We start from the raw sequence: 26055 nt of genomic DNA, 5'->3' as shown, positions 1-26055 counted from the left end.
ATTATTATTATCTTTTATAGAGGTCTGTGCTTTGGAGAAGAAACCTGAAGCCATCGGTGGTGTCATGTGACACAGTGACGTCTACACCCCGGAAGTAAGCAACGACAATAAACCCAGGTGTAGTAAATGATTGAATTAGCGCCGATGTAGTTTGACTTTTTTCAGAATGCTGAAGTGAAGATATTCCTGTCTTTGGATCATCTACTTGTATTTGTCGGTATCATTTTGCATTTGCTCTCCAGTCTTCATCAGGTATGTTTGGTTAGCATTAGCAGCTTAGCCTGAAGTGCAGTAGCTGATGTTTAACGTGACTTTTCTCTCCAATGTTTCCTCTCACAGCTGTTAAATAGAGTTAGAATGGAAGCTCGTTTCACCAGAGGCAAGTCTGCTATTCTGGAGCGGCCTCTAAGCCGACCTAAAACCGAGGTGAGTGTGAGCGCCTTCGCCCTGCTGTTCTCGGAGGTGGTGCAGTACTGCCAGAGCCGGGTGTACTCTGTGACCGAGCTGCAGGCTCGTCTGTCGGAGCTGGGACAGAGAGTGGGAGCCAGTCTGCTGGACGTGCTGGTGCTGAGGGAGAAGAACGGCAAGAGGGAGACAAAAGTACTGAACATCCTGCTGTTCATCAAGGTATTCACTGCTGTGTGTGAGTGGAGGCTGCAGTGGGTTTTGTGAATGAGGGATTACAAGAGAAGCTCATAGAAACATAGGTTAAGTATATAAACAAAGACTTAATTACTTAGTTACAGCAGCTGCAATAACAGTCAGGAACCCACATCTGACATAATATACTTCAAAACAGCTATTAACAGACGTGCTGAAGACAAAAAATATGCATATGTAACATGCAAAGCATACAGTAATATAAAAAATATGCAAAGATGTAGAAATTCTGTTAGTGTCCTTTCGAAAAAGAAACAAAAGGCGTAACTTCCATTCAGAAGCATAACTGTGTACAGTAAAGCCTTATGTTACTGTCAATAAAAATAAAAGTGATTGTTGTCATTTTTTTTGCAGGTAATGTCTTTTGAATATCAGTACTTCTACAATTCTACAGTTTCATTTAGCAGACAGTTTTTATCCAAACCAACATACATCTGAGAGTAGGCACAACACAAGCTAGGATCTAGTCAGGAGAAAACAACCTGGATAAGTGTAAATAAACCAAGTTCAGATGTGATAATAGGACGTGTTGGCTACAGGCAGTGCAGACATGATAGGGTTTTTTCTTTTGCAGTCTGTCAAGTGCAAAGATATTCAGTGAAGAGCATTTTTTTCTTGCTAATGGCAAATGAGTATTGTATATTTTTCTTGTTTTATCTTTTTACTGCAATCAATGAACAGATGAGATAAGATAATCTTAATTAATCCCTCACCAAGGAAAATTACAGCAGTTCGATACACATGAGGTATGGAAGAGGCAAGACAAGAAAACAAAAATCCAGCCAGGCTAAATATGAAGAAAAACAAAAGCCATGTGCATGTTTTCATTCACAGATAAGACAGGCTGAATCTACATATGGGTGGTTGTGATCTCGGTGTGTTTGGTAAACATAGGTAATGGCATAAGTAAGCAAGTATAATCCTGATGTGACCCATTTACATCCATCTCTACCGTGTTTAATACTCCACAGGTATCTGTGTGGAGAGCATTGTTTGGCAAGGAGGCAGACAAACTGGAGCAGGCCAACGATGATGACAAGACGTACTACATCATTGAGAAGGAGCCGCTCGTCAACACCTTCATCTCTGTTCCCAAAGAGAACAGCACCTTGAACTGTGCAGCCTTCACCGGAGGCATCGTGGAGGCTATCCTCACCCACAGTGGCTTCCCCGCCAAGGTCACCGTCCACTGGCACAAGGGCACCACGCTAATGATCAAGTTCGATGAGGCAGTGATCGCAAGAGACAAGGCGCTGGAAGGCAGATAGAGGAGAGATGGAAGAGAGTGAAGGTGTGAAGTGACTGATGACTGTAAGACCACTGGTGGACTGTAATATTCAGGAGAACCTAAACTGGATACAAAAGGAAGAGCAGAAAAAGAATAAATAAAGCACTTATTTTCATAACTGACCAATCTGCAGATAATTTCAGCTGATTACTTAGAATTAATTTTTAATTTGGTCTATATAAATAATAAAAAGACAATGAAAGTGCCCATTACAGTTTCCAAGACTCAGGTTAATGTATTTAAATGTGGTCACTCAGTTGAAAGTCTGATGAGTTTTTGTGTGACATCAAAGAGAAAAAAAACAGGGTAAAAAAAAACATCTGAAAAGAAAAACATGAACAAGTCCTATTTTCTATCACTCAACAAAAATCAGTCTATCACCTCTGAAGGAGAGTATATCCTGTTGAATGTGTTGAAACTGAAGGTTACTCAGACGTTATTACTCAATATTCATTCTCCTGTATTTCAGTGGAAATTAAGACATGTCAGGGCAAATTAAAATATAAACATTACACTTATAGTCTATTTATTTGAAACATTGAAATAAGCGTGTGCTTTAAAAAGAAAAACGGCTCTTTGTTTTCTATTTGTTTTGCACAACGCATTAGCCTGACAACAGTTTTCAGGCCAAAAAAAAGCTCCATTTCCACATGTTACCATATTAGTGAGATTAACTGTGTGGCTGCATCTGTATTGACGTATTCGACTGGTGGAGCAGCTTTACTTGTGTAACATCTTCAGCCGGCAACTAAAGTGTTATGTTTATGCAAAATAATGTTTATACCTTTACATTGCTATGATATAATGTAAATAAATGCGTTAAATGAAGATGCATGTTTTTGAATATAAATGTTTGTTTCAGTAGATCTAAAGACAACTGTTAAGAAATCATGGATTTTTCACAATATAAGATGGTTTAACCAAATTAAATACCGGTATTAGGAAATCAAGGAGGAAAGGTGAGTCATGTGTGAGGGAGAAGAAACAAACAAATGTGTGGTTTTGAGTGGAGTAATTGTGAAGTGAGTTGTATAAGATGGCTTATTTATGTTCATTTGCGCTCAAAAAAAGTCCATAGACTGAATACAGGAAATCATGACACATTAAATGGCAACTTTGAGTTTTATCCTGACTGAGAATAGATGGGAAATAAAGGTAGAAAATGCTAGATGTGTCAGCTTATTCAGTAAGTAATGAGAAACACCTGTACAGTGTGGCATAATCCTACACAGCGCTGTGATCAAAAGTATGTTTGTGAAATTATTTTACATTGCAGACACTGGTGGCATTTTGATATAGGAGTAAAATAATGTATAATGTTTCTGTCACCTCATTTACATGCACTCAACTTTTTAAAGTTTATCAGGTCCAAATAACTGAGACTAATGCAGTTTAATACAAAATCCCTGCAAAAGGTTCTGCTGTCATTAATCAGAATCAGAAAAGTTTATTGCCAAGAGAGCACACACAAGGAATTTGACTTGGTGTATGGAGTTGCAGTACCTAGCAACAACACAGTAAAAGAATAAATTTACAAATTTAAATCTGACAAATTCTGAAAATTTTTTTAAAAATTCTACAAGTATAAGAAGAAGTAGCCTACTATGTAACAGTAAGTGTAAACGAAATACTGTGAAAACATGACATGAATTTGCTTAAACCAGGGTGATAAATTATAGCACAACTTAAATTGAAACATTGCACATTGTCGTTAAGGTATTGTGCCTAAGGTTTAATACTGTATATGTGTTGAATATTGCAGTGGTACTGAAGCAGGAGTACTTAATGATTTTCTGGTTTATTGTTCATGAAGGGTATGGCCTAAGGTTATAATGTTCGGTTTTTGTAAAAAACAAAAAACAAAAAACAAAACCTTATGATCTGTTTTGCAGGATGTAGGAAAGGGTATCACTGATTTGTATTATATTTGTTGTATTCAAGCTTTGAATTAGAAGCTTCATCAAGTACAATAAATTGACAGAAACATGACATAAATTAGATGGAGATAGTGAATAATGTCACATTTAGAAATAACATACGATAGTATGGAAAAACAATTGGAATCACCTATTTAGTCACAATCAAAGGATAATATATGTATAATATAAACATATACAGTACAATTAGTATTAATTATAATTTGGCATTTTTATCTATAAACATAAATTATAATATATATGTAACAGCTACAGTCTAATAAATAACAGTAACTCAGTGTCCTGTTAAACCTTCTGACATCTCATACAGTCAATGCTCACAGCTCAGAGCGCAGTCACGTGGTCACGTGGTGTCGGTCACATGACCCAGACGGGACAAACTGAGTTTGCGCAAACGGGAAGCAGCGGCTCGGTACGGCTGCTGTTTACTGTTCAGTCATAAACAGTTACAACTACAGTAACAACAGTTTTTACTTTGGAGTTTTATCATTCACCTATTTATTGAGTATTTCTTCACAAATGGCTGAGACAGGACGCCGGGACTCTTCTGGTAATGTGGCGCTTTTGAATATAACATTTAACTTAGTTGTTACTGTCGATTCGTGTGTCTCTTTACATGTAAAGGTTGTTTTGCTGGTTAATACAGAGTTTTTAATGTTTTCAAGACTGTTAAATCCGTTTTTTGTTGTCTACAATGTAAGTAGTAGTTGTTTAGGCATCAGTAACACCACAGCCATCACTTTGTTTCTGCCTGGTCATCTTCTGGTCAACTTCAGTATTCAGTGTTTTTCCCAAACAGCTCCGTCAGCATCAGTGTTGTTTTGACGGTGGTGACTTTAAGTTTTAATCCTTACTGACACACTGGGATTCTCCTCCACAAGTCATGTCCTCACACAGAAACTCCACAGAGGCGTATCCAACAGGAAACCAATAACAGGGAGGTTGTTAAGGTGTTTTTATTTATTACACTGCAGAACACAGAGCTGTAAAATCCAATAAAAAACAGGCAGTGATGGTGTTTAGCTTCCTATCTCTGCTAGAAGTCCAGCTTCAGAAAGAAATCAATAAAAAGATTTTCTAATTTTGCAAAAGTTAAAATGCAGTATTTGTGGTTTGTGATTTGTACTCAACTATAGGTGGTTTGTCAAATGGAAATTGACAGAATATCATTAAATTAGAGCTGACATGATTAGTTGACAGTTCCTTATCCAGTGTTATGTGAGACTTTTGAAAATACAGAAGATTTATTGTTCACAACTTTCTAAATGTGAGGATTTACTGCTTTTATTCATTTTATATAATTGTAAATGGGGTAATTTTGGATCCATTCTGTTCATCTGGCAAAACAAAACATTGGATGTCATGTTTTTAGGATCTTTGTACTTGTAATGGATATGTATCTCCCATATTTTTACATTTATAGAGAAAGCAGTTGGTGGTTTTAATTGTGGAAATAGTTGTCTGCTTAGTCAAAATTCAAAATGATAGCTAATAGTTGCAGCAGTCTTTGTGTGTTCGGGAGGTTTAGTGTTCACCTCTTTATATTGCAGAGTATAATTTGTAGATTAGCAGGATCTTTGAATTGAATCAGGTAACTTAGTCATAGCACTGACTGGATCCAGTTTAGAAGGGGCTGCGGTTGTGTGATTTCTTGATTAAAAAGAAAATGTTGTTAAAGCTCTCTGCCAGTGAGACCCAGACGCTGCAGCACTGACCTCCCTTTAGCAAATGTTCCAAATCAGGTACAATCGGCGTTCTAACATCTTGGTGCTGAATAATCACTCTGAGTCTGCTTCATAAGCTCCTTACATGCGTGGTTGAGTCTGCAGTTTTTGAAAGACTGTTGATGTGAGCTGCTTGAAGTATAACTCTGCCTAAAATGGTTTCCCCCGGTTCTGTTGAGGATTTTTGGATTGACTTTTGGCTTTTATGACTGTGTCATGAATTTGAAAAGTGAAAAAAAAAAAGCCAGTCAGTAGAACTTGAGTTAAGATATTTTTGTGAAAGACTTTTGAAATATTTCCTGGTCTGCTTCCAGAACTGATTCATGCAGATTCAGTAGATACAGCCCTCCTTTATCTAGCATCACATACAATCACTATGCTTCGAGTTAGAGGATCAGTTCACCCAAAATGCTAACATTTTATTTGCCCACTCCTAATTAGCTGCAAAGATTTTGAATTACGTGTTTCAGGTTGTTGCTGGCACCAAGTGTACTGGGACAAAGGATGAAAGAAATTTTAATACAGATATGTTCAAAGCAGCAGGAGTGGTTTCAGTCGATGATTAAAGTATTACTGCTGCTTTATGAAAACAAAGTCTGTTTGTGTCGCCGATTTGCTGTTGTAGTGCTTTACCTGCTCTCTTCTCTCGATGGTACTGTAGTGGCAACAGCAGTTTTACTGATGGACACCTCAAAACTTTAGTGCATAAAATCCAAATGATTTATTTGTAAGTAGGACAATATATGCTTTGTTTAGTGATTTGGGTGCTTTTTAAAGCAGCATTACAGGGCATTTCTGATCATAACTCCTGAGCAGAAAATAAGCCAAACTCTTAACATTAAACACATTGCTGCCAAAAATGACCCTCAGTTCATAGAATGTATCACTTCCTACCAACAAATAGCCCAGAACACGTTTAACCGTGTATAACCTTTTTCGTTCAGGATATTTCCTGCAGTGGATATTTGGGTCGTGAGCCTTTGGGTGGCCTTTTGCTGTGGACGACAAGACTAGATTGAAGCGTTGATACCAAGTTGTTGACAGATTTCCAGTGACACCAAGCATTTCAATCGACTGACAGGCTCCTGTCAGTGTGTCTGCTAGTGCTCTACAGGCGACGGTGAACCAGAAGAGCCGGATATTTTCATAGATTTATTCAGCTTGAGTGATTCTGTCGCTAAGTGTCAAACCTGGTGGCACGGTTAGTGGCGTGCACCCACTTTGTTTGTCTGATTGCTATCTTCCGTGACGATCAATACACTCCTCTGATCAAAGATATGGGCGAGTCTTTCGCCCATTGTCTGCATGAAATGTTAAATGGTTGGATTCTTTCAGCAGCTGCTCATTCCTCACTCCGAAGCACGCAACCCCGGTTATTAAAGCCGGCCCCCGAGCATCTGTCTCGCCTGTAGCGGTGTCGATTAAAATACTCTCAGCCTCTGCTAAGTGCAATGAAACCAACTGTTCATCGGGATGTTTTTCATTTTACCTTAGCCACTAGAAATTCACACAGATTATCAACAGGTGTTGACTAATGCTGGAAGGGATCCCTATAAATATAGCTTTGGTTTACTGCACAAAATCACATGTGGTTATCATGGTATCACATGTTGTAACTGATTTCCCATGCAAGGTCACATACTGTAAGCATTTTAGTCAGATTTGGCATACAGATTATGTGCAAAAAAGTCAAGACTTTAAAACGTAAAGATTTAAACCATATTAATAAATCACTGTTTTATGTATAGCCAAGAATACTGTGTGTGCCAAATTTTAAATGAACGCAAAGTTGCCAAGGGCTCATTGAGCAACATTAGAATGCATAAATTAATCATGCGTAAGCAATTTTTCTGCATCACAGAGCAGTATATTTGAGTGATAGCAGCGGTTTGTTTACATTTGTGTCACGGATTGTTAGTTGTGTACAGATATACACCCCCTGTCAAAAGTTTTAGGACACTTTCTCATTCAAATAAAGTAGAGCCTGTCCTACAACTTTTGACAGGGGGTGTATCTACCAAATTTGGTACACATATGCAGCACATCAGGCTGAACAAAAAAGTCAGTGACAGCCACATTCCAAACCCAGCAGGAAGTGGGCTATTTTGCTTTGAATGTCAGATTTTGCCCATTTTTCATTTTTTTCTAGAGCCAACTCCTCCTAGGGGGAAACTCCAATTCACCTCAAATTCGGCCAGTACATACAGGAGGCCTTAATGATCCAAAGTTATTAAAATCTTTTTCCAAAGTCAAAGGGTGTGCCCGTGGTGGCCTCTGGAATTTTGATCCTTTGCCATGAAATTTCAAATGCTGTGTAAATGCCCTGAACCTGCTCCAATCTGCCTGAAACTTTACATGTATGATCAGAGTCCTGCCCTGATCACATCCATATGATGAAATACACCCCCTGTCAAAAGTTGTAGGACAGGTTCTACTTTATTTGAATGAGACGGTGTCCTAAAACCTTTGACAGGGGGTGTAAGTCTTCTATTTGTGCTTGCAGTAGCCAAATGATCCTCTTGCAAATCACATAGAAAAACCTGGAAAATACAGTGGTACAAATTAACATACAACAAAAAAATTGGCATCATTCCAGTCCTGCAGTTTCTGTTTGATGCTCTTCTCTTGAACTTTCGTCTCGTTTACCATAAGTGCTGACAAATATTGAACAGAGGTGGTTTGTGGCTCTTGTCTCACTTCTTGTTTCTGCTGGACAGCTCTGCTCAGCTGCCACCTTTGCTCTGCTGACTTGTTGTGTTTGATGAGTTGGGATTTATTTCAGTTCAGCAGCGTACGTGGTCTTGCACAAACGGACTGACAAGTGACAACTCTGATGAATTCCCCATTCCGGTCCAGTGAAGAACACTAACCACATGCTCTGTTGTCATGTTTACTTTATGACCAATTCTGAGTTTATTACCAACCCAGCAAATAATTTCCTGCCTGTAGAAGGAGGGAACAAGCTGACTGATCTCATTCTTTCTTGTTTCTTTCTGGCACTTCGGTCAGTCAGGCCAAAAACATGTGACCAGTGTTAGGTGTGATCAGCCTACTTTGCGTCTGGTCGCTTTTCTGTGAAATGTGGTCAGTTTTCTGACAAGAGCTGACACATTTCTAGTTCAATCACACTCTCTGGCTTTGCCATTGCAAGTTAGACTGACGGTCTTCATCCACATTTCTCTGTCTTGAACTTTCTCCCTTTCTTATCAAGTTATGTCGAAAGCAACACGCTGTCCACAGCATGCATTGTTTGCACACAGTGATTAAAGATTAGTTTCATTTAAGGATTGTTTCCTTCTCAAAAGCCATGATGTTCGTATAAATTACTTGCATCTGTTTCATCGCTTTACATCCCGTTGAGCTTATTCTCGCCAGAAATACTTAAGCCTCAATTTTGCTGGACAATAGATTTTTTTATCAACATTTTATCAAGAAGAAAACAGTATTTTTGATTCAGTTATCCCCATTCTAGAGGTGTTTTTTTGTTGTTTTTATTCATATTTTTGTAGTTTCATTTGTGTCTGTGTCTGAAGTAAAAGGATGCTGTTGATTCATATTGATAAAGTGTTATGAGAAAGTGTTGCAGTGTCATTTCCTAATGCTCACAATGGTCAAGTCAGCTCTGCAGTAATCATTAAATTACAGAAGAAGACAATATTACAGCACTTAATAACTAAGTAACTACAGAGCATATATCATGTCAGTTCAACTAAAAGCTCAAATACCATCTCTTACTGCTGTACCTTGGATGAGTAAAAATAACCAGTGGAAAGCAGTATGTCAAAATTACTTTAAAAGAATTTGTAATCATATTTTTATTTGTATTTTAAAAGCTGGATTGGCCTTATGCCCATAAATAGTGATGTTTTTTTTTTTAATGTAATTTCATACAAGCTCTCCTGAGTTTCTTACCCATGCCAAACCCAGCCAGGCCAGACTTCTCAAATTCTCAGCTCTAAACCATCTCAGGAATCTGTCTCACCTCTGCTAACACATGTGTACGACACTGACGTCAGCAGTGGCACACAGCAGACGTCTCAGGAAAATAGATTTATATCCTCTTTAACTGTCCCCGGTTGAAATATGTTTCAACTTCTTCTTAGCTTCACCTGGAACTTTTATAGATTTGTAGTGGAAAAGGAAATATTCTGTCTCTCCAGTTTTAATAAGAATGTATTAAAATAAGTTTAGCATTGTTTTTAGAAATGATTACAATTCTAAAGTTGACACATGCTGGCCACTTTGAAGGAATGTTCTTGGTTACGCTCATTTGCAGGAGTCCTTGTAGGTTTGGAGTTGAACGGGTTAAATCACATGTGTAGGAATGGAGCTTATTCTCAGAGCCAGAGGGGACAGAAAGAAGTAAAACCGCACACACAGTAAAAGACAAAGAGAAGGTGTCAGAGCGTGGTGAAAGTGGTGAAAGATTGACTGTTCAGGCTCAGGAACACGAGTGATGCAGACAGATGGAAGAAATCTGTGTCACCGAGCGGAAGATCGAGTCACGTTTTGCAGGAAACGACTGGAGTCAGCACTTTGGGAAGCTCAGCTCAGTTCACGTGATTGGTGCTTTGCTTCTAATCTAGTAGCTGCAGCCACAACTGTTGCACTGCACAGTAACAGTTCTTGTCTTGGTGGTTGTTTGTGCGTTTTGCATTTATTACCACGAATGCTTCATTTATCATTGCTTAACGTTTTTTTAGTTACTCTACATTATGATGTAGACTCATTTACCGTTTTCAGCATCTTAGGTCACACTGGTGTCATGTTAACATTTACGAATTAGCAAATGTTACACATAAAATATAGAATGCATCTGAAGTCAGCTAAAACGTCATGGATTCATCCTCTGGGCACTGAATGTTTGTGCAAAATTTCATGTCAATCCGTTAAATAATCATACCAATTGCCGTCCTTCGAGCCGTCCTTTGCATGGCTGAAAAACATGAAGACTTTCAAATAAAACATTAAGCGCGCACATACTATTCCACACAACGAGAGCCGTATAATAAATGAATGTTGAAACTAAAGCAGTGACTACATAAATAAGCAGAAACAATCATTTCCTTAATCATCTCTGCATTGAGGCAAAGAAGATGCCAGTGCTGAGTGAAAGTGCGGTGTTGTGTGAATTAAGAAGGTTAGAATTGGGAGATAAACAGTATGTTGTATCAAACAGAGCCAACCTCAAACATGTTTTTTTTTCATACTTCACTTATGTTCTGACGTATGCTATACACTATTACCTGCTAGAATTAGGCAATTTATCGGCCTGAAATAAACTGTGAGAAGCAGATAATGCCTGTAGACTAAAAGCGTACTTAAAAAAATGACACATTGAAAATTTAATTGCGTTGTAGTTAATATAATTAAATACAGCATAATTTACATTTCAATTGGAGTTACTCTTGTTATTTTGGATAATGAAGGTGTTCACTTTATTTGTATTTTATATCTGCACCTTTCAGCGTCACAATTAGAGTAGGTATAATAATGTCATATCATAAGATTTTGTCTGTGTAGGTTCTCATTCATCCAGGTCATGGTTATCCAAAGTTGTTTAAATCAATCCACTGGACTTTAAGAAAGTTCCTTGAAGACGTTTCACCTCTCATCCAAAAGGCTTCTTCAGTTCTGGTGGTGGTTGGTGTGGTTGGAATAATAGCCCTGAACACACCTCACAGAGGTTTAAAAGCTGAGGCAACATAAGATTATAGAAGATTTTGTCCATTCTGCAAGAGTAGATGGATTTTTTTCCGCCATTAAGTGGAAAATATGATCATATATTGGCACAAAATGGCTTGTAAAATATCAACAAAATCCAATATCTTGCATCTCTAGAATTTACTGATGCACTTCAGTGTCCTACACAGACAGGACTGAGGTTAACTGCTGGAAACACCTTCAAGATGTTTTTGAAACCTTTAGACTGAGGTGAAGACCTCCAAGCACCAATGAACATCCTTATGAACATCCTTGAGAAAATAAATGAACATTTCTTTTTCTTTCTGTCAGAGCGAGAGGGCCTGTCCACCTTGGTGACTCACTACGGCTCCACAGACAGCAGCGGCGAGCATGATCCCCCGAGCAACAGTCGCGACAGCAACCATAACAACCACAGGTTTCCCACGGCAACAGCAGGTCACTGGGTCTCGGCTGATCAGGAAGAGGAGGCCATCCGCAGGAAGCTGAAGTACTTCTTTATGAGCCCTTGTGATAAATACCACGCTAAGGGCCGTAAACCTTATAAGCTGATCCTGCAGCTGCTCAAGATCATAATTGTTACAGTTCAGGTACATCATAAGTTTCACCTTAATACCGTTTGACTGTTTATTTCTCACCACAATATTGTTTTTTTTCAGGGCCTCAGAACTACAATCAGTTTGTGCTCTCAGTTTAGATTAGCTTCTGGTTCAAATTGGTCCACATTTTTTTTATTTGTACATGAATGTAAGTTCTGAATCCCCGACTCACTTTGTCTGAATTTATGAGATACGCTGATCAGTGCTGATATTATAATAAAAACAAATCAGAGTGCTGTTTGCTTAGGAGTACTTGTGGTTTAATGGAATTCTGGTTATGCATTTAATTGTTATTCACTGAAATAATAATTCACAAACTTGATAATGTCTTTCAAAAATGTTTCATGGTACTTTCAGACATAAATGAGATCATAAAGTTCAACGTATGCAGCAGGTTGGTTTGCATAGTTTCAGTGCTTATGTGGTTGTATAATGTGTTATCAAAAGAGACAGCAAACCCATTTTGTTGTCATAAATCTGTCCAGGCATTGTTTACTTTCTGGTTGAGGGACCGTCAATGATTTGCAAGGTGCCAAAACACATAAAGAACATCGAGATTCTAAGATAGATAAGCCGAAATGATGTAATATTTCCTAAACAGAAAGCCCGCTGTCATAGAGATCTACCTGGAAATTAACGCCTCTGGGTTTTTCTCTGTCTTTACCCTCTGTGTCCTGATATATTTCACCATCTTCTTAGTTTTTCCTCTGATTTCCAAAAGTTTATTTTATACCTTCCCCTCTTTGCTGCAGTTGGTGCTGTTTGGCCTCAGTAACCAGGTGGTGGTGACCTTCAAAGAGGAGAACACCATGACCTTCAAGCACCTCTTCCTTAAAGACTATGATGAGTCTTCCGGTGACTCTTTTGCTGTTTACACACAGCAGGACGTCTACGACCATATTTTCTATGCTGTGGACCAGGTAAGCCTTGAAGAAATGAAAAAGCTGCCTAAATATGTGAAGCTACTTATTAATGTGAAAATTCCAATTTTTTTAGCCCTTATTTTACAAATAAGTCAGTCATTGATGTGTTCCGACTGCATCATAAAGTGTGTTTATTTCATGAAGGAACACTTTGTCGTGATTCACTGATTGCAAAAAAAAAAAGAACAAAAATTCCAATTCAGTGTCTAAAGGCTGGCGAATTTAGACACTGATGCCATATCAAGATATTTAAAAGAAACCGAGGATGGAGAACTGAAGACTGTCCTCAATGATAGACGCGACACAAACAATACATTTTACCAAATGCAGCTTTCTGCAGAAGACAAACAGAAGACTATAAACACCAAGCAGTTTCTGGTTGCTTTTTTTGATCTTATTGCATTTTTTCACTGCAAAGTCCTGCACCTCAATGGAAATAGCACAATCATATCTAGAAGTGGAGAGAACATAACAATGTATTGTGCAACATGACAAAGCTATAAAGCCATAAATCATGAAAAGGAAAGCAGAATTTATTACATTGTTTTATTATATACAATTTAATGGGAAATAAACTTGGCTCTACATACTAGAGATATTTATTACTTACATTTTATGTTTACTTTGCTCTCTACTTGTTTCTCCTATCTGCTCTGTGCAAACACAGCTTGCAGTTCAGTCCTGTTCAGCTGAAAAGTTTCAGATTTTTTTATTCATGTAACTGCCTTTCTCATTTGAGTCTGTCATAATTTCTCAGTTGCTTCTTTCCAGAATCTGATTCATGCACACAGTTCATTTTCGATAAATTTATGAAGTGAGACAAGTAGTATCAAGTGATTTGGATGAAACATCATGATTCTGAGTGTAGATCTGGTTAATTTTCCCGCTGAAGCCTAAAGTCACACATAATAAGTTTAAAGAACCTCTTTTTTACATTTTTTTAAAAATATCATGCTATTCAAAACCACAGGAGAGTTTTGCGAGTCAGAGGGTTAAATATTGCACCCTGGTACAATAAAGACATGTCACTTTTTGATTGTGTCTTCGTAGTATTGACATGTACCAACGACTAGTCCAGCATCCTGTTTTACTGCATGTTTTCTTCTTACTGATCAGTTTCTTCCATTCTTATAGTCTTACACTTGATAATGTGTTTTTTGAATGCTTGTAAAATGTCTGGTAAAAATTTAATGGAAAGAGACACCTCTTGAAACCCTTCATCTTCAGTCATACAGAGAACGGTTTGACTGTGCCGATAAAACATGGTACCTGGAGTGTATACCTAATGGTTTAAGTATAAAAATCGTAGTCAGTAGCCACAGTAAAGTCACTGATGCTGATGTCTTCTTTCTGATATAATAATTAAGGGTTGAATCAGTGTTTTGGTGAATTGTAAAAATACCGCAGATTAGATTTGTTACACTTCTCTTGGCTCAGGGGGTAAATGTGACTACTACTGTGGCTGTGAGTGGAGAAAGAGTAATTGTTAAAAACAGCCTGAAGCTGCACTGAGGAGATTTGTAATCTACTGAGCAGTTTTCATCATGAACAGTGACAGTAGGTCACAGCAGACTTCCTGTTTCTGCGCCTGTGCTGGTATGTTTTGAATGTCACGGCCAAATGATTTGGAGCATCAACAAGATAGCGAGAGATATTCAGAGGACATGACTGTTTTTTTTTTTTTCGTTTTTTTTTTGTTGTTTTTTTTTACAAATGTTTTGGTGAATCCTCGACATGATGCTCAGTCACACTAATTTAGGTACCAGAGAAGAAGTCAAGGTTTCACCAAAGGTACTCTGGTATCATGAATGTGTTTGGAATGCTTTTACTCATTTAGATGTTTGAGTGGGAATCAAAATTATGAAGAAACTGACACTGTCAATCCAAGACGAAGAAAAAATGAGTCACTGGTCGAACCTCAGTTGGACAGATGGTGATGTTATAATGGTACCAAGATAACGTAAATGTTTGGCTTCCCTACTCAGTTTAAAAACAAAGGAACACCCACAAGGTGACCCACTGCTGCTCAGCGAGGCGACACTAATGTGATTATTTGTTTAATACAACAACAGATGAGATTTAGACTGCAGAGTGAATAAAGAAAGACAGAAAATGTGATTGTATTGAACCTCTAGGTTGTTCATACTACAAATACTGGTGCTACAAGTCGAGGCTACAGAAACTAACACAGTTCAGTTGGTGATTTGCACTAAAAGCTAGAGACAAAAAAACAAAAAATAAACAGTTTTAGTTCTTGACCAAACATTGCAGTTCTTTCTGTCAAGTTTTTCTCCTTCCTATTCTTATGTCTGTACATTTAAGGAGTAAACTCCTGAACCTCTTGGATATACACAGATTCTTTTTTACTTATTCTAATCTCATGTTTCTCCCAGTATCTGTCCCTACCAGAGACCACAGTGGGACGTTACGCATATGTCTACAACGTTGGTGTCAATGGCAGCGCGCTGTCGCTCTGCCAGCAGTACTACAAGAAGGGAAGCATCGACCCAGCCAACGACACATTCAGCATCGACCCTCGCATCATCACAGGTACATGAACTATTCTGAGAGGCGCTGTTGTTCTGTGATTCACAGCTCCTGAAAGCTGTCGTCAGCTTAGCGAAGTGCTAGCATGTGAACTTTTTCTCAATCTGACAAGTAGTTGCTTCTGTGAAATAACAGTTCCCTATAAATGATGGGATCTATGGCAGGAATGAGCATCACATTGTGGCAGATATGTACCATGGTTATATATAAAGATCATTTGTCACATTAATTAATAGGGCACCACAAGGATCCCTGTGTATCGGTTCACCTGAGAACACTGTCGGAGTCAATTGAAACACTAATTTATGCTTCCATTTAACTGTAAAAAAAAAAAACCCGCAACAAAAAATTAGGAATTTACAGAGGGACACAAAATGAACAAGAATGCTCTAGTAAACACGCTTTGTGCATAGTTTGCATATAGTTTAGAGGTCAGACGTCAGGCAAAGTTCAGTTATCTACAAAATGTGAAGGATGATGGTTGTCGCTAACGGAGCATCACAAACACATCTGTGACTTCAAAAGAGAATGTCTGAGGAGGAATGTTTAAAAATCATCTTACAGTTGTCAGACTGGGTGGCTTTTCAAACAAAGTGCTATTCAGGCTTTTTTCAGAATTCATTAAAAATAACTATGTGAAAATGTACATTTGCAATTTCAGAGTTTAGTGTTGTTTTTACCTCACTTTTACAGGGAATAATAAGGAAAAAACAATATACTTTCACGTATCATTACGATTGAATTTTACAAGCATAATTTAGGACATAAAATACAGCACTAATTTCACTTTATCTCAATCACTTTCAACAATGACTTCAGATGTCTGTGTATTACATTTTAAAAGCAGTACTTTCAGGTAATTTCCTACCTGAATAATTGACTTCTTGTAGGTTTTGTAGAATAGTTAGCGCTGTAAACGAAGGCGAGATTTGCTAAATGGTTGTTCTTTTTTATAATCCAGTATACTGTATTATTATTATTTATACTATGTGTTTGTCTTGTGATAGCCTTCCATTTGAACTTAATCCTTAAAAAGATTATTTAAAAAAATTATATGATTGCCCAAACTTATTATTATCGTTGAAATGCTGTTGTTTTCATGATTTTTATGACTGATCTGTGACTATTACTGGTGAGGCACCTTTCTTCACATAACTGAGGCATTTGTTAAATTGTTTTTAAGTGTGTTATAATGTATTTCCCACATATAGGTGGACAGATAATGAATACAAATATAATAAAACAAAACTGTAATCACATAAGAATATGCACATGTCATATTAGGAGAAACTGTTCATAATTAATATATATTATTAAACCTTTGAAATGTCCTTATATCAGCTTAGAACTACATTATAAGTGTTTTAAACCATTTACATGAGTACATAGTGGCTGTAAGTCCTGCACAGTGATTGGTTAAATTAAAGTGCTACCAAGTTCTCTTTATCAACAACATTTTTGTATATTTATTTGTCATATTTGCAGTTGCAAGCAGAGAAGGTGCTGCTTGCCCTTGGAGCTTCTTACTTCCTCATTAATGTTACTAAGTCAGATTTTACCAGAATATGAGGAAGTAAGCTAGTACCAAAGGAAACAACATCATTTTAAAATCTGTCCTCACTTTATATCGCACGTACGTGAAACACTGACATGGACTTCTCGTAATTCTAGAAAGATTCTATGCTTTTTTTGTGTTCGATTTTTCTGTGTAAGAAGGAATGGAATAAACTGAACTTGCTCTACATGATTTTCCTCTGCTTATCCTTCAGACTGTATAGGTGTGAACCCTTTGTCAGTCCCTCCAGCTCCACTCACCAACAGCTACAAGAACTTTACACTCAAGTTCCACAAGTAAGGCTTCATTTTTCACATGGCTTCGACTTCTCCTCGTTTAGCCTCCGTTGAGGAGATAATCTCTGCAGTATCTGATGACGACCTTTAACAGGTCCCTTATCTCTGCTGCACACAAACACGCACACAACCATGTATACAAGGACACTGGCTCAGCAGCTGTTGGTAAAACACACACACACACACACACACACACACACACACACACACACACACACACACACACACACACACACACATGTTTGTTTTTCTATACCGGTGGGGACTTACCATTGACTCCCATTCATATCTAACTCCTAACCCTTACCCTAACCCTAACCTAAACCATCACCAAATCAATGCCTAACCCTAAACAAACGTTTCTGCACTTTTACATTTTTTATTAACAACAATATGGCCAAGAAAACGGTGTTGCCACCCGTGGGGACCTCATTTTAGGTCCCCACCGTAAGACAAGTCCCCACCTTTATAGCAAATAGTCAGGTCAAAGTCCCCACCGGTATAGCAGAAACAAGTACACACACACACACACACACACACACAGAGGTATGCTTAGTTTTGTTTTTGGTCATTTTTAGTCACCACAGTAACATACAGCATGAATAACCTGGTTTTATGTTTGCTTTCATGTCTATTTCTGTTTTTTGTCTCCTCTCAAGGCTGATTAATGTGACCATACAGTTCCAGCTGAAGGCGATTAATATACAGACTATCATCAACAATGAGATCCCAGACTGCTACACTTTCTACATCACAGTGAGTTATACACTTAAACACACACACACACATACAGAGGTAATGCTAGGTTGGCCAGAGACAACCTTGTTACCAAAAAATGATGGTTTGAGGAAAAACTTTGTCGCAGTGACCATCACAAAATCATCTATCAGTTTATTCATGTGAAATAGAGTAAAAAGCTACATTTATATAAGTTTAGTTGTTCTTGTGCTTCCAACACAGTCAGTCTCATCTCCAGAGAACTCCCACTTAACAGTAGTAATCTGAAACTCATTTAGGAATTGCAGCCGTATTTTTTTTTTTACATAGTCCCCCCATTTATATAAAAATAATTTGACAAACTAACGTAATTTTTCGGTTTCAGTTTGGAGTCCCACATTGTTGAATTTTCCCCCCCTAAAGTTTCTCCGATCTCACTGATTGGTCTGATTTGTTTTTTCGTCCTAATGACAGGCTCGTTCGCTTGTACTGACACCTTTTATGGCTTCCATGAACAGTTACCAAATGCAAGTTCAATACGTGGAATTAATCCCAGACTTTTATCTCCCCCGACTTGTCATGAAATAATAAGAAAACAGACCTCACCTGGCAATGAAACTGCTTATCAGTCGTCAACAGGAAATGGAGGGATATAAACATGGCTTTAATTCCTGAACGGTCTACACAATATTTTTGTTAACTTCCTTGAGTTAAAATTGAAATTGTGTCACTGTCCCAATACTTCTGCGCCTGACTGTATGTCACAGTCTGTACTTTGTCTGATTATACATTTTCATTTTCTGAAAAACTGTTTAAAAATGACAGCTTTAGAAGATATGAATTGTGAGTTTCTTGTCTTTTCTCTTTTAGATAGTTCTGGACAACAAGGCTCACAGCGGCAAAGTGAAGATCTGGTTAGAAAACCAGGCATCAATAAAGGAATGTCGATATCCGAGTGTGTCTGGACACGGTAAGACACCAGATAGGTGGATGGTTCTTGAAAAGTTGAGAGAACAACACAGCCGATGAAACTCATAGTAAGCCAAAATGTTACGGAACACAAGGACATCCATCCATCCATTATCCATACACCGTTTAATCCTCATTAGGGTTGCGAGGGGCTGGAGTCTATCCCAGCTGATTGTTGACTCTGGACAGGTCACCAGTCTATCACAGGGCTACACTTAGAGACAAACAAGCACACTCACATTCACATCTACAGATAATTTAGGATCATCAATTAAACTCAGTATGTTTTTGGACTGTGGGAAGAAGCGAGAGCACCCAGAGAAAACCTACACATGCACAGGGAAAGATCCCAGGCCCAAGCTGTGACTTGAACTGCTTACAGTTACCCTTACTGAAGCAATAGGAAACTTCAATAGGACAGATTCTTTATACACCAAACCTTAGCAGTAGGCGTATACTGTGGTCATGATGAAGTGAAAGTTGGCTTGCGACTCAGTTTATTTTTTCCCCCTCTTAAACCCCCAGCTGACAACTATACACGTGTGGCTTTTGATGTCGCTGTTGCTCTGGTGTGTGTGCTGTCACTGCTGCTGTGTGGACGCTCCATACTGAGAGGCATTATGCTGCAACAGGTAAGGAAAGACTGTTAGAACCAAAGGAAAACACACAACAGAACAAGAGCTTTGAGTGACACCATCTCAATCACTAGCAGAATTATGCTTCACATGATACGACTGTAGAACCAAAATCAAGAGAAATAGTGAGTAAAGTGACATATTACTGAAAAATAAGGGCTGGTTTTACAATAATAATTAGCAAACTAATTAGACAGCTCCTCTTTTTTATCTTTTCACTAATGCCTCTTTCCGTCTCTGTTTTTTAGGAGTTTGTGCAGTTCTTCAAGGAGACTCTGGACCGTAGAGTGTGCTGGGCAGACCGGCTTGAATTTATTAACGGCTGGTACATTCTCCTCATCATCAGCGACATCCTCACCATCACCGGCACTATCATCAAAATCGGCATCGAGTCTAAGGTCTAACCATAATTTCTGTTGTAGATGCATGCTGTTTTGTTTATTTAAAATGTTTAAATAAGCCAGTATCTTCTCTCCCAACAGAATTTCTCCTCCTATGACCTCTGTGGCATCCTCTTAGGGACCTCCACTCTCTTAGTGTGGGTGGGAGTCATTCGCTACCTCACATTCTTCCAGAAGTACAATGTAAGTCACTGATACTCTGGTACACATCCTCTGATAATGTTGTAATTCACTGCTGATTTAGTTACTTGGTTCCTCTTAACAGGTTGATGTGATAAACTCAGGCAATCTAAGCTCCCTGCTCCCTCTCAAACTGTAATTCAATCTGTTCGGTAGATCCTGATCATCACACTTCGAGCGGCGTTCCCCAATGTGATTCGGTTCTGCTGCTGCGTTGCCGTCATCTATCTGGGCTACTGCTTCTGTGGATGGATCGTCCTGGGTCCGTACCATGTCAAGGTGAATAAGACTGCGGCGTCACAAAGCAACATGAATAATGCTAAAGATGTACATTTTAACTTCATTGTAATTCTGTTTCTACTTTTGCTTTGCCTTTCTTGTTTTAACATTAAACGTATACTCTTAAATGTAGGGAAAATTGTATGATTTATTTCTGTATGTAAGAATGAACACCAAACACTGAAGAGTGGTAGTTTGACCTGACCCATACCAATGCTATTGTGCCATTTTGGTGATAAATGTTTATATTTCTTCATTAAATCATTTTAGCTATATTTTATTGTACAAATGGGCGACACTTTTTTAGTATGGTTCAACAGAGTGATTTGTTTTCCCCACAATCCTCACATTTTGTGTTTTAAGCATTCATATTTCTTTTAAAACTTGCTGGCTTCTCTCATTTTACACTGCTTTTAGAAACATGTAGTTTGTAGTTAGTTTTGACTTTCTATGTAATGTGTGACATTTTAACATTTACTAGTTCTCCTAATTTAAGAGCCTCTAATAAACAGTTCATTTGTCAGGTCTTGGTTACCTGATTGCTGTGGCTCTTTTGTCCAAAATATAGTTGTCCCATTAGTCTAAGCATAAAACCGGATGCAAACCAGAAAAATTGTCCCCTTTCTCTACAGCTGAGTTGTCATAGATGGCACTGTTTCTATATGAAACTTTGGTTTCTTTGTCAGTATGTCTGTAACCACCAAAGGAGAATCAATGAAATGCTCCACTCTAGAGCTGAACCACAGAAAACTAAACTCAGCTGTTCTCCTTTTCTTCCCCTGGTGGATGTCCTCAGTTGATGTATTACACAGAAAATGCTGAAGTCACATTTCCTCAGTTTATACCATCTTCAGAAAGTTGTGCCTTACTAACCTAAGGCTCTTCTTTCATTTCTTAACCTTTGCAGTTCCGCTCTTTGTCCATGGTGTCAGAGTGTTTGTTCTCCCTCATTAACGGGGACGACATGTTCGTGACGTTCTCAGAGATGCAGGAGACCAGCACTCTGGTGTGGCTCTTCAGCCAGGTTTACCTTTACACCTTCATCTCCCTCTTCATCTACATGGTGCTGTCTCTCTTTATCGCTCTCATCACCGGAGCCTATGAGACCATCAAGGTAGGAAACAACAGCACTTAAAGGGACACGCCACCAATTTTGCATGTCAAGATTAATTATCCCACCATGAGGACAATTACCCAGATTGTTATTGCGATTAGTAGAACACAATAAAAGTTACAGAGTACAAGGAGACCTGAGAAAATACAGTGCGTAAATGACAGTAATGTATTTCTTTTGATTTTCACAGCACCAAACACAAGAACCCATCCACATAACGGACCTGCACGCCTTCATAGCAGAGTGTACGGATGCACCGAGCTCTGGGAAGTTCAGAGGTCTGGAAACCTCACCGTGCTCCTTCTTCTGCTGCTGTGACAGGTGAGCGTATATCTTAGGACGCCCAGAAAGTCTTATTTTAGCTGGTCAATAGCCTAGTTCCCAGGATTGAGACATAGCAGGTAAATAGTTATTTTACTGTATGTTGTTTCTTTAAAAAATATGATCCCAAAATGATTACTGTAGTAAAAACTGCAAAGGGAATGACAGGCGAGCTAAACTAGAATAGGGAGGGAAGGGACCAAAGCTAACCGCAGAATGGGCTGTTGAAGCTTTTATTGCCCCCTTATCTACACCAAAATTATAAACTTAAACTTACAGGATGGAGCCATGGAACACTACCAATCATTCCAGACAAAGGAGGAACTACAAAAAAGCAGATTGTGTTGGTCACATCTCTTAAACTGAAACCACAGAACAGGAGAGGGAGAGTTTTTCTGCATCTTCTATATAGGTTTTCGTTGTCGGGTTAGACAGTACACCTGAAGGAAACCAGGTCACAACGCATCTTAGAATTAAATGAAATGCACATTATGATCAGTAGAGGAAGCATATAATGGCATCTAAACAACACATCACAGCCATTTGAAAACAGGCAATATATGAGCAGTGAAACTTGAGAAAATACATGCAAACTTTGTGGTTATGTCAGGTAGCAAACAGATCATTTTCACTTAAGTCAAAACAATTAAATTGAGAACCTTTGCTTACATATTCAAATATATCCTGCCTGAATCTCTACTGGCACTGTCAAAATCAGTGCAAGGTTTTTAAATATTTTCAGTGAGTCCAGTGAACATTAGATTTAAAAAATACAGCATTTCTGCAGTGTTTTCAGTTTTTGTGACAATATTTTCAGTATTTTTTTTAGTAAATATCTCTGCTAAGGGATTCTAAATAAGAATATATGATATTAATATCCTCTTAAATTGTTGTATGATCCAGTTTTGTCTGACTTCCAACAGAACAACAACATATGAAGATGTCCTACTGGTGAACTGAAGTTGACCTCAACGACCTCAAAAGTCTCACTTGCCCCCCCTGCTGGCCAATGGGGCACACTGCACACTCCTGAAGGCACTGTGTCTGCATTAGTGAACTGAATCTGGGTCAAACCTCTGACGGGAGAGTCGCCATCAGCTGGACCAGCGCTCTAGCGTCTCCTTACAGGACCTTTATTTTTTCCGCTGTTGACTCCGTGGAGAAGGAACTTTGAGTCGTAAGGGGCCGGATTTCACTTCTATATGAACGGGACCCATGGATGACTAGTGCACAGACATTTCTCTAGTTTCTTGTTTGCAAGACAAAATACAGTATTTTTCTGTTAAATGATGCACAATGCTGAACCAGCAGCACGGCCTGTTGTTCAGAGACCAGGTGAGCCATAATGATGACTGCAGCGCTGCTTACTTGGTGCTGACTCTTTTTATTTTTCCTTTTATAGAATTTCACTACAGGTACCTCCTAAGAACAAATCAAGTCTTTATACATCTCCAAAAGCCGTATTTAACATTTTCCTACACCCAGCTCTTTGATTTGAAACAGTATAGCATCCCTTACAGCTTGAAAACTACAAGAATGATGATGGGACGCTCAAACAGAATGAGAGGAGGACATTTGTAGTAGTCTGGCTTTTCTGGACAATCAGATCAATAGAATTCAGAGATATACTGAAAAACAGGACCACAAATAGATGTACAGTGTGAGATTTCAGACGTGGAGTCGACTTGTTTTGTATGTAAAGTTTCAAACAGGGTCTTTAGCCGCATCATGTTGCCTTCAAACGTGGATTCCAGTTTTGTTTTTATTGCTGCACTTTGTTGCTCTAGTGAACTGTGTGATGTGATATGATGCTTTTATCTCAGTAATGATCAGTATAATGGGATGCAGTCACTCACTAATGAAGCACTCAGCAGTCCCTGTGGTTGGCTGCAAAGCAAAGCTGCTCTCCTGACCCATGAGCATGTTTCTTTAATGATGTGAAAGTATTATCAAGAAAATACAACTTCATCCTTTGTGTAGAAGTTCTAAGTGTTATACCCCTCCTGTCCATTTATGGCCAACACTGATGGCCATTAACAAACTGCTTCTGACTTGTTTTAGTAAAAAAAAAAAGTATGGACTTTAAGGAAAAATAATAATGTTCTGTCATTGTAACTTGCAGGGCTTTTTAGTCTTTTTGCTGTTTTTATAATGATGTCTTGTCTAAAACTGTTGCCTTGTGACTTGATCTTTTTGTGGAAGTTTGAATGATGGTGCTTTTATTTGTCTTTGGACTACATAAGACGCACAATAGTTAAAGGAGTCTCGCAGTCTCAAGGTTGTTTGGAGAGATGATCTCTGATTAATGGAGGCAGCAGTAATTTTTGTCTGATAAGCTAAGCACTGTCATATTGACGCCAAAAACATCTCATGGAAATTGGATTTAGATGGTAAATGTGTGCCAAATTCATCCATGGCCTTAACTTTAAATAGTAAAGCACATTTAATATTGTCTTGTATTACCAAGAGGTACCTTTCCTGCAGTTTGATGTTTGATGGTGTCTTGTTTTTTATACAAATTATGTGCACTTGAGCTGTACTTAATTTGTCCTGAAGTCATTTGTCTGCTGTCAGATAAACTGCCAAACTACAGATTACAGTTTCGCAGGTCATCTTTGATATTAAACTGTTTTATGTATCATGATCTAGTTTGATCTCCATTAACTTGATGTCCGTTGCAGTATCACCAACATGTCAGTAGATGGAGAAAGTAGTTCTTGTGTCTGGATTCTGATTCATGCAAATCTGCACCAAAGTACTCTAAGTTGATCTTTTTTCTTTGTTTGCAGGTTAAAAATGGTACATTTAGGATTTAAAAGAGACATATATAATTGCGTTGTGCATGTTTCTGCTGAGAGGCTGCAGCACAGAGCTTCAGAGAAAGCAAGTTACATTTCTGGATCTTCCCCTTCGGAACGGGCCGATAGGATGAGCTCATTTCCTGGTTGCTGAGCTCCTCAGGCAAGGCTTGGCAGCTGATGTAGCACATCTTTGCCTTCCACCCACTTAACCTAATATCATCATGCATTATGTAGTGCTCTGACGGAGCCTCATGTTGGAGTGTGTGAGACAGAGGGAAAGGATCGTAGTTTAATGCATTTCATAACCATGGTTCATTTGTCTTCCTGGAGTACAGCCTGTCTTTCTTTTTTTTTTTTTTGCATGATGTGTGTGTATGCAGGAATATTTCACTCAGTGCCTGTGATGCGCAATGAAAGCCAAAAGGGAAAAGCTGGTTTCGGAAGCTCCTAATGGTCTATCAATTGTAGCAGCAGTGTGCCGATGTCAGATGTGGTCTATTGTTGTTGCCAGTTTGATCTCAGTTTGAGCTGAAAAGTGGCTCCACTCATTCATTTGTGACTGGCTGTTTGAACTCCATGGCCTTTTCTATTAACAAAGCATCTCAGATCAAAAGTACGTGCCGGCAGCAGCCAGTGGTTCCTTTTCCTGTCGTATGTACTGAATCTGCAGCCAGCTGAGTTTGTGTTTGGTGTGTCAGTGTGTGTGGGCTTGCAGAGTGTGTTTTATGCTCTAGGCAGTGTGTTCAGCTGTCTTTACTGTGAGGTGTTTGGGCAGATGGGTATCCAGACCACATGAGAGAAACGGATTTAAAAGAATTCAGTTTGTGTATAAAAGCCCTTGAAATTTTCAGTCTATCCTAATTCTGTTAAGGATTTTTACCAGAACCCAGTGCTGAGCCACACCCTTGTGTAACGACATTATGAAGCAATCTGAAATGGATGGGCAGGATGTGTGGGGATTTAGATGCTTTTTCAGCTCCACCAAATAATGATGGATCCCATTAGTGCCTAGCTTAGTCAAATGCAAGAAGGAGTCGAAAATCCTGTACTGACACTTCTGATGGATTCACACTTAAGAGCAGGAAGCTTCCCTTGTGGCAAGAATTCAGTTTTTTGCATCAACAAAAATAATTCATTTAACATTTTTTTTAAACAGCAGGAAACTGATTTGAGTTTTGCAGCTGCTTCCTAACAACAAGCTGAAGTTGAAGAGTTGATGAAACTTCAGGGAAAGTTGTGGATTTTCCCCCTCGGTCTGGCACTGGGCCTCTTGCCGACTGGAAAGGCTGAGAGTCTGCTGATGAAATAACTGGCAGAGTCCTGCAAAGAGCAGCGATGGAGAGACACATGACTCACACACCAACTCCTCACTGAAAAACACAGAGAACATGAGCGTCGATGAATCT

General features: G+C 38.6%; 2 protein-coding genes across 2 annotated transcripts; both read left to right on the top strand.

The window, feature by feature from the left end:
- The first annotated feature begins 47 nt into the window (after nt 1–47).
- Nucleotides 48–3114, top strand: trappc5 (trafficking protein particle complex subunit 5). The gene is made up of 3 exons (XM_022216841.2): nt 48–252; nt 340–627; nt 1632–3114. Exons 2-3 carry the CDS (start codon nt 358–360, stop codon nt 1926–1928), a joined length of 567 nt encoding a protein of 188 aa, XP_022072533.1. The 5' UTR covers nt 48–252; nt 340–357; the 3' UTR covers nt 1929–3114.
- A 1146-nt stretch (nt 3115–4260) lies between these two features.
- Nucleotides 4261–24492, top strand: mcoln1a (mucolipin TRP cation channel 1a). The gene is made up of 14 exons (XM_022216838.2): nt 4261–4435; nt 11625–11902; nt 12664–12831; nt 15228–15384; nt 17151–17232; nt 17892–17988; nt 18820–18919; nt 19444–19550; nt 19802–19951; nt 20036–20137; nt 20291–20413; nt 21321–21527; nt 21718–21848; nt 22772–24492. The coding sequence occupies exons 1-14, from the start codon at nt 4405–4407 to the stop codon at nt 22806–22808; spliced, it is 1770 nt and encodes a 589-aa protein (XP_022072530.1). The 5' UTR covers nt 4261–4404; the 3' UTR covers nt 22809–24492.
- Nucleotides 24493–26055: the final 1563 nt, after the last annotated feature.

Source organism: Acanthochromis polyacanthus, chromosome 3, assembly GCF_021347895.1.
Source record: "Acanthochromis polyacanthus isolate Apoly-LR-REF ecotype Palm Island chromosome 3, KAUST_Apoly_ChrSc, whole genome shotgun sequence".
NCBI classification, from domain to species: Eukaryota; Metazoa; Chordata; class Actinopteri; family Pomacentridae; genus Acanthochromis; species Acanthochromis polyacanthus.
The sequence above is the reverse complement of the archived record's forward strand: the minus strand, read 5'-3'. Positions and strand labels throughout refer to the sequence as shown.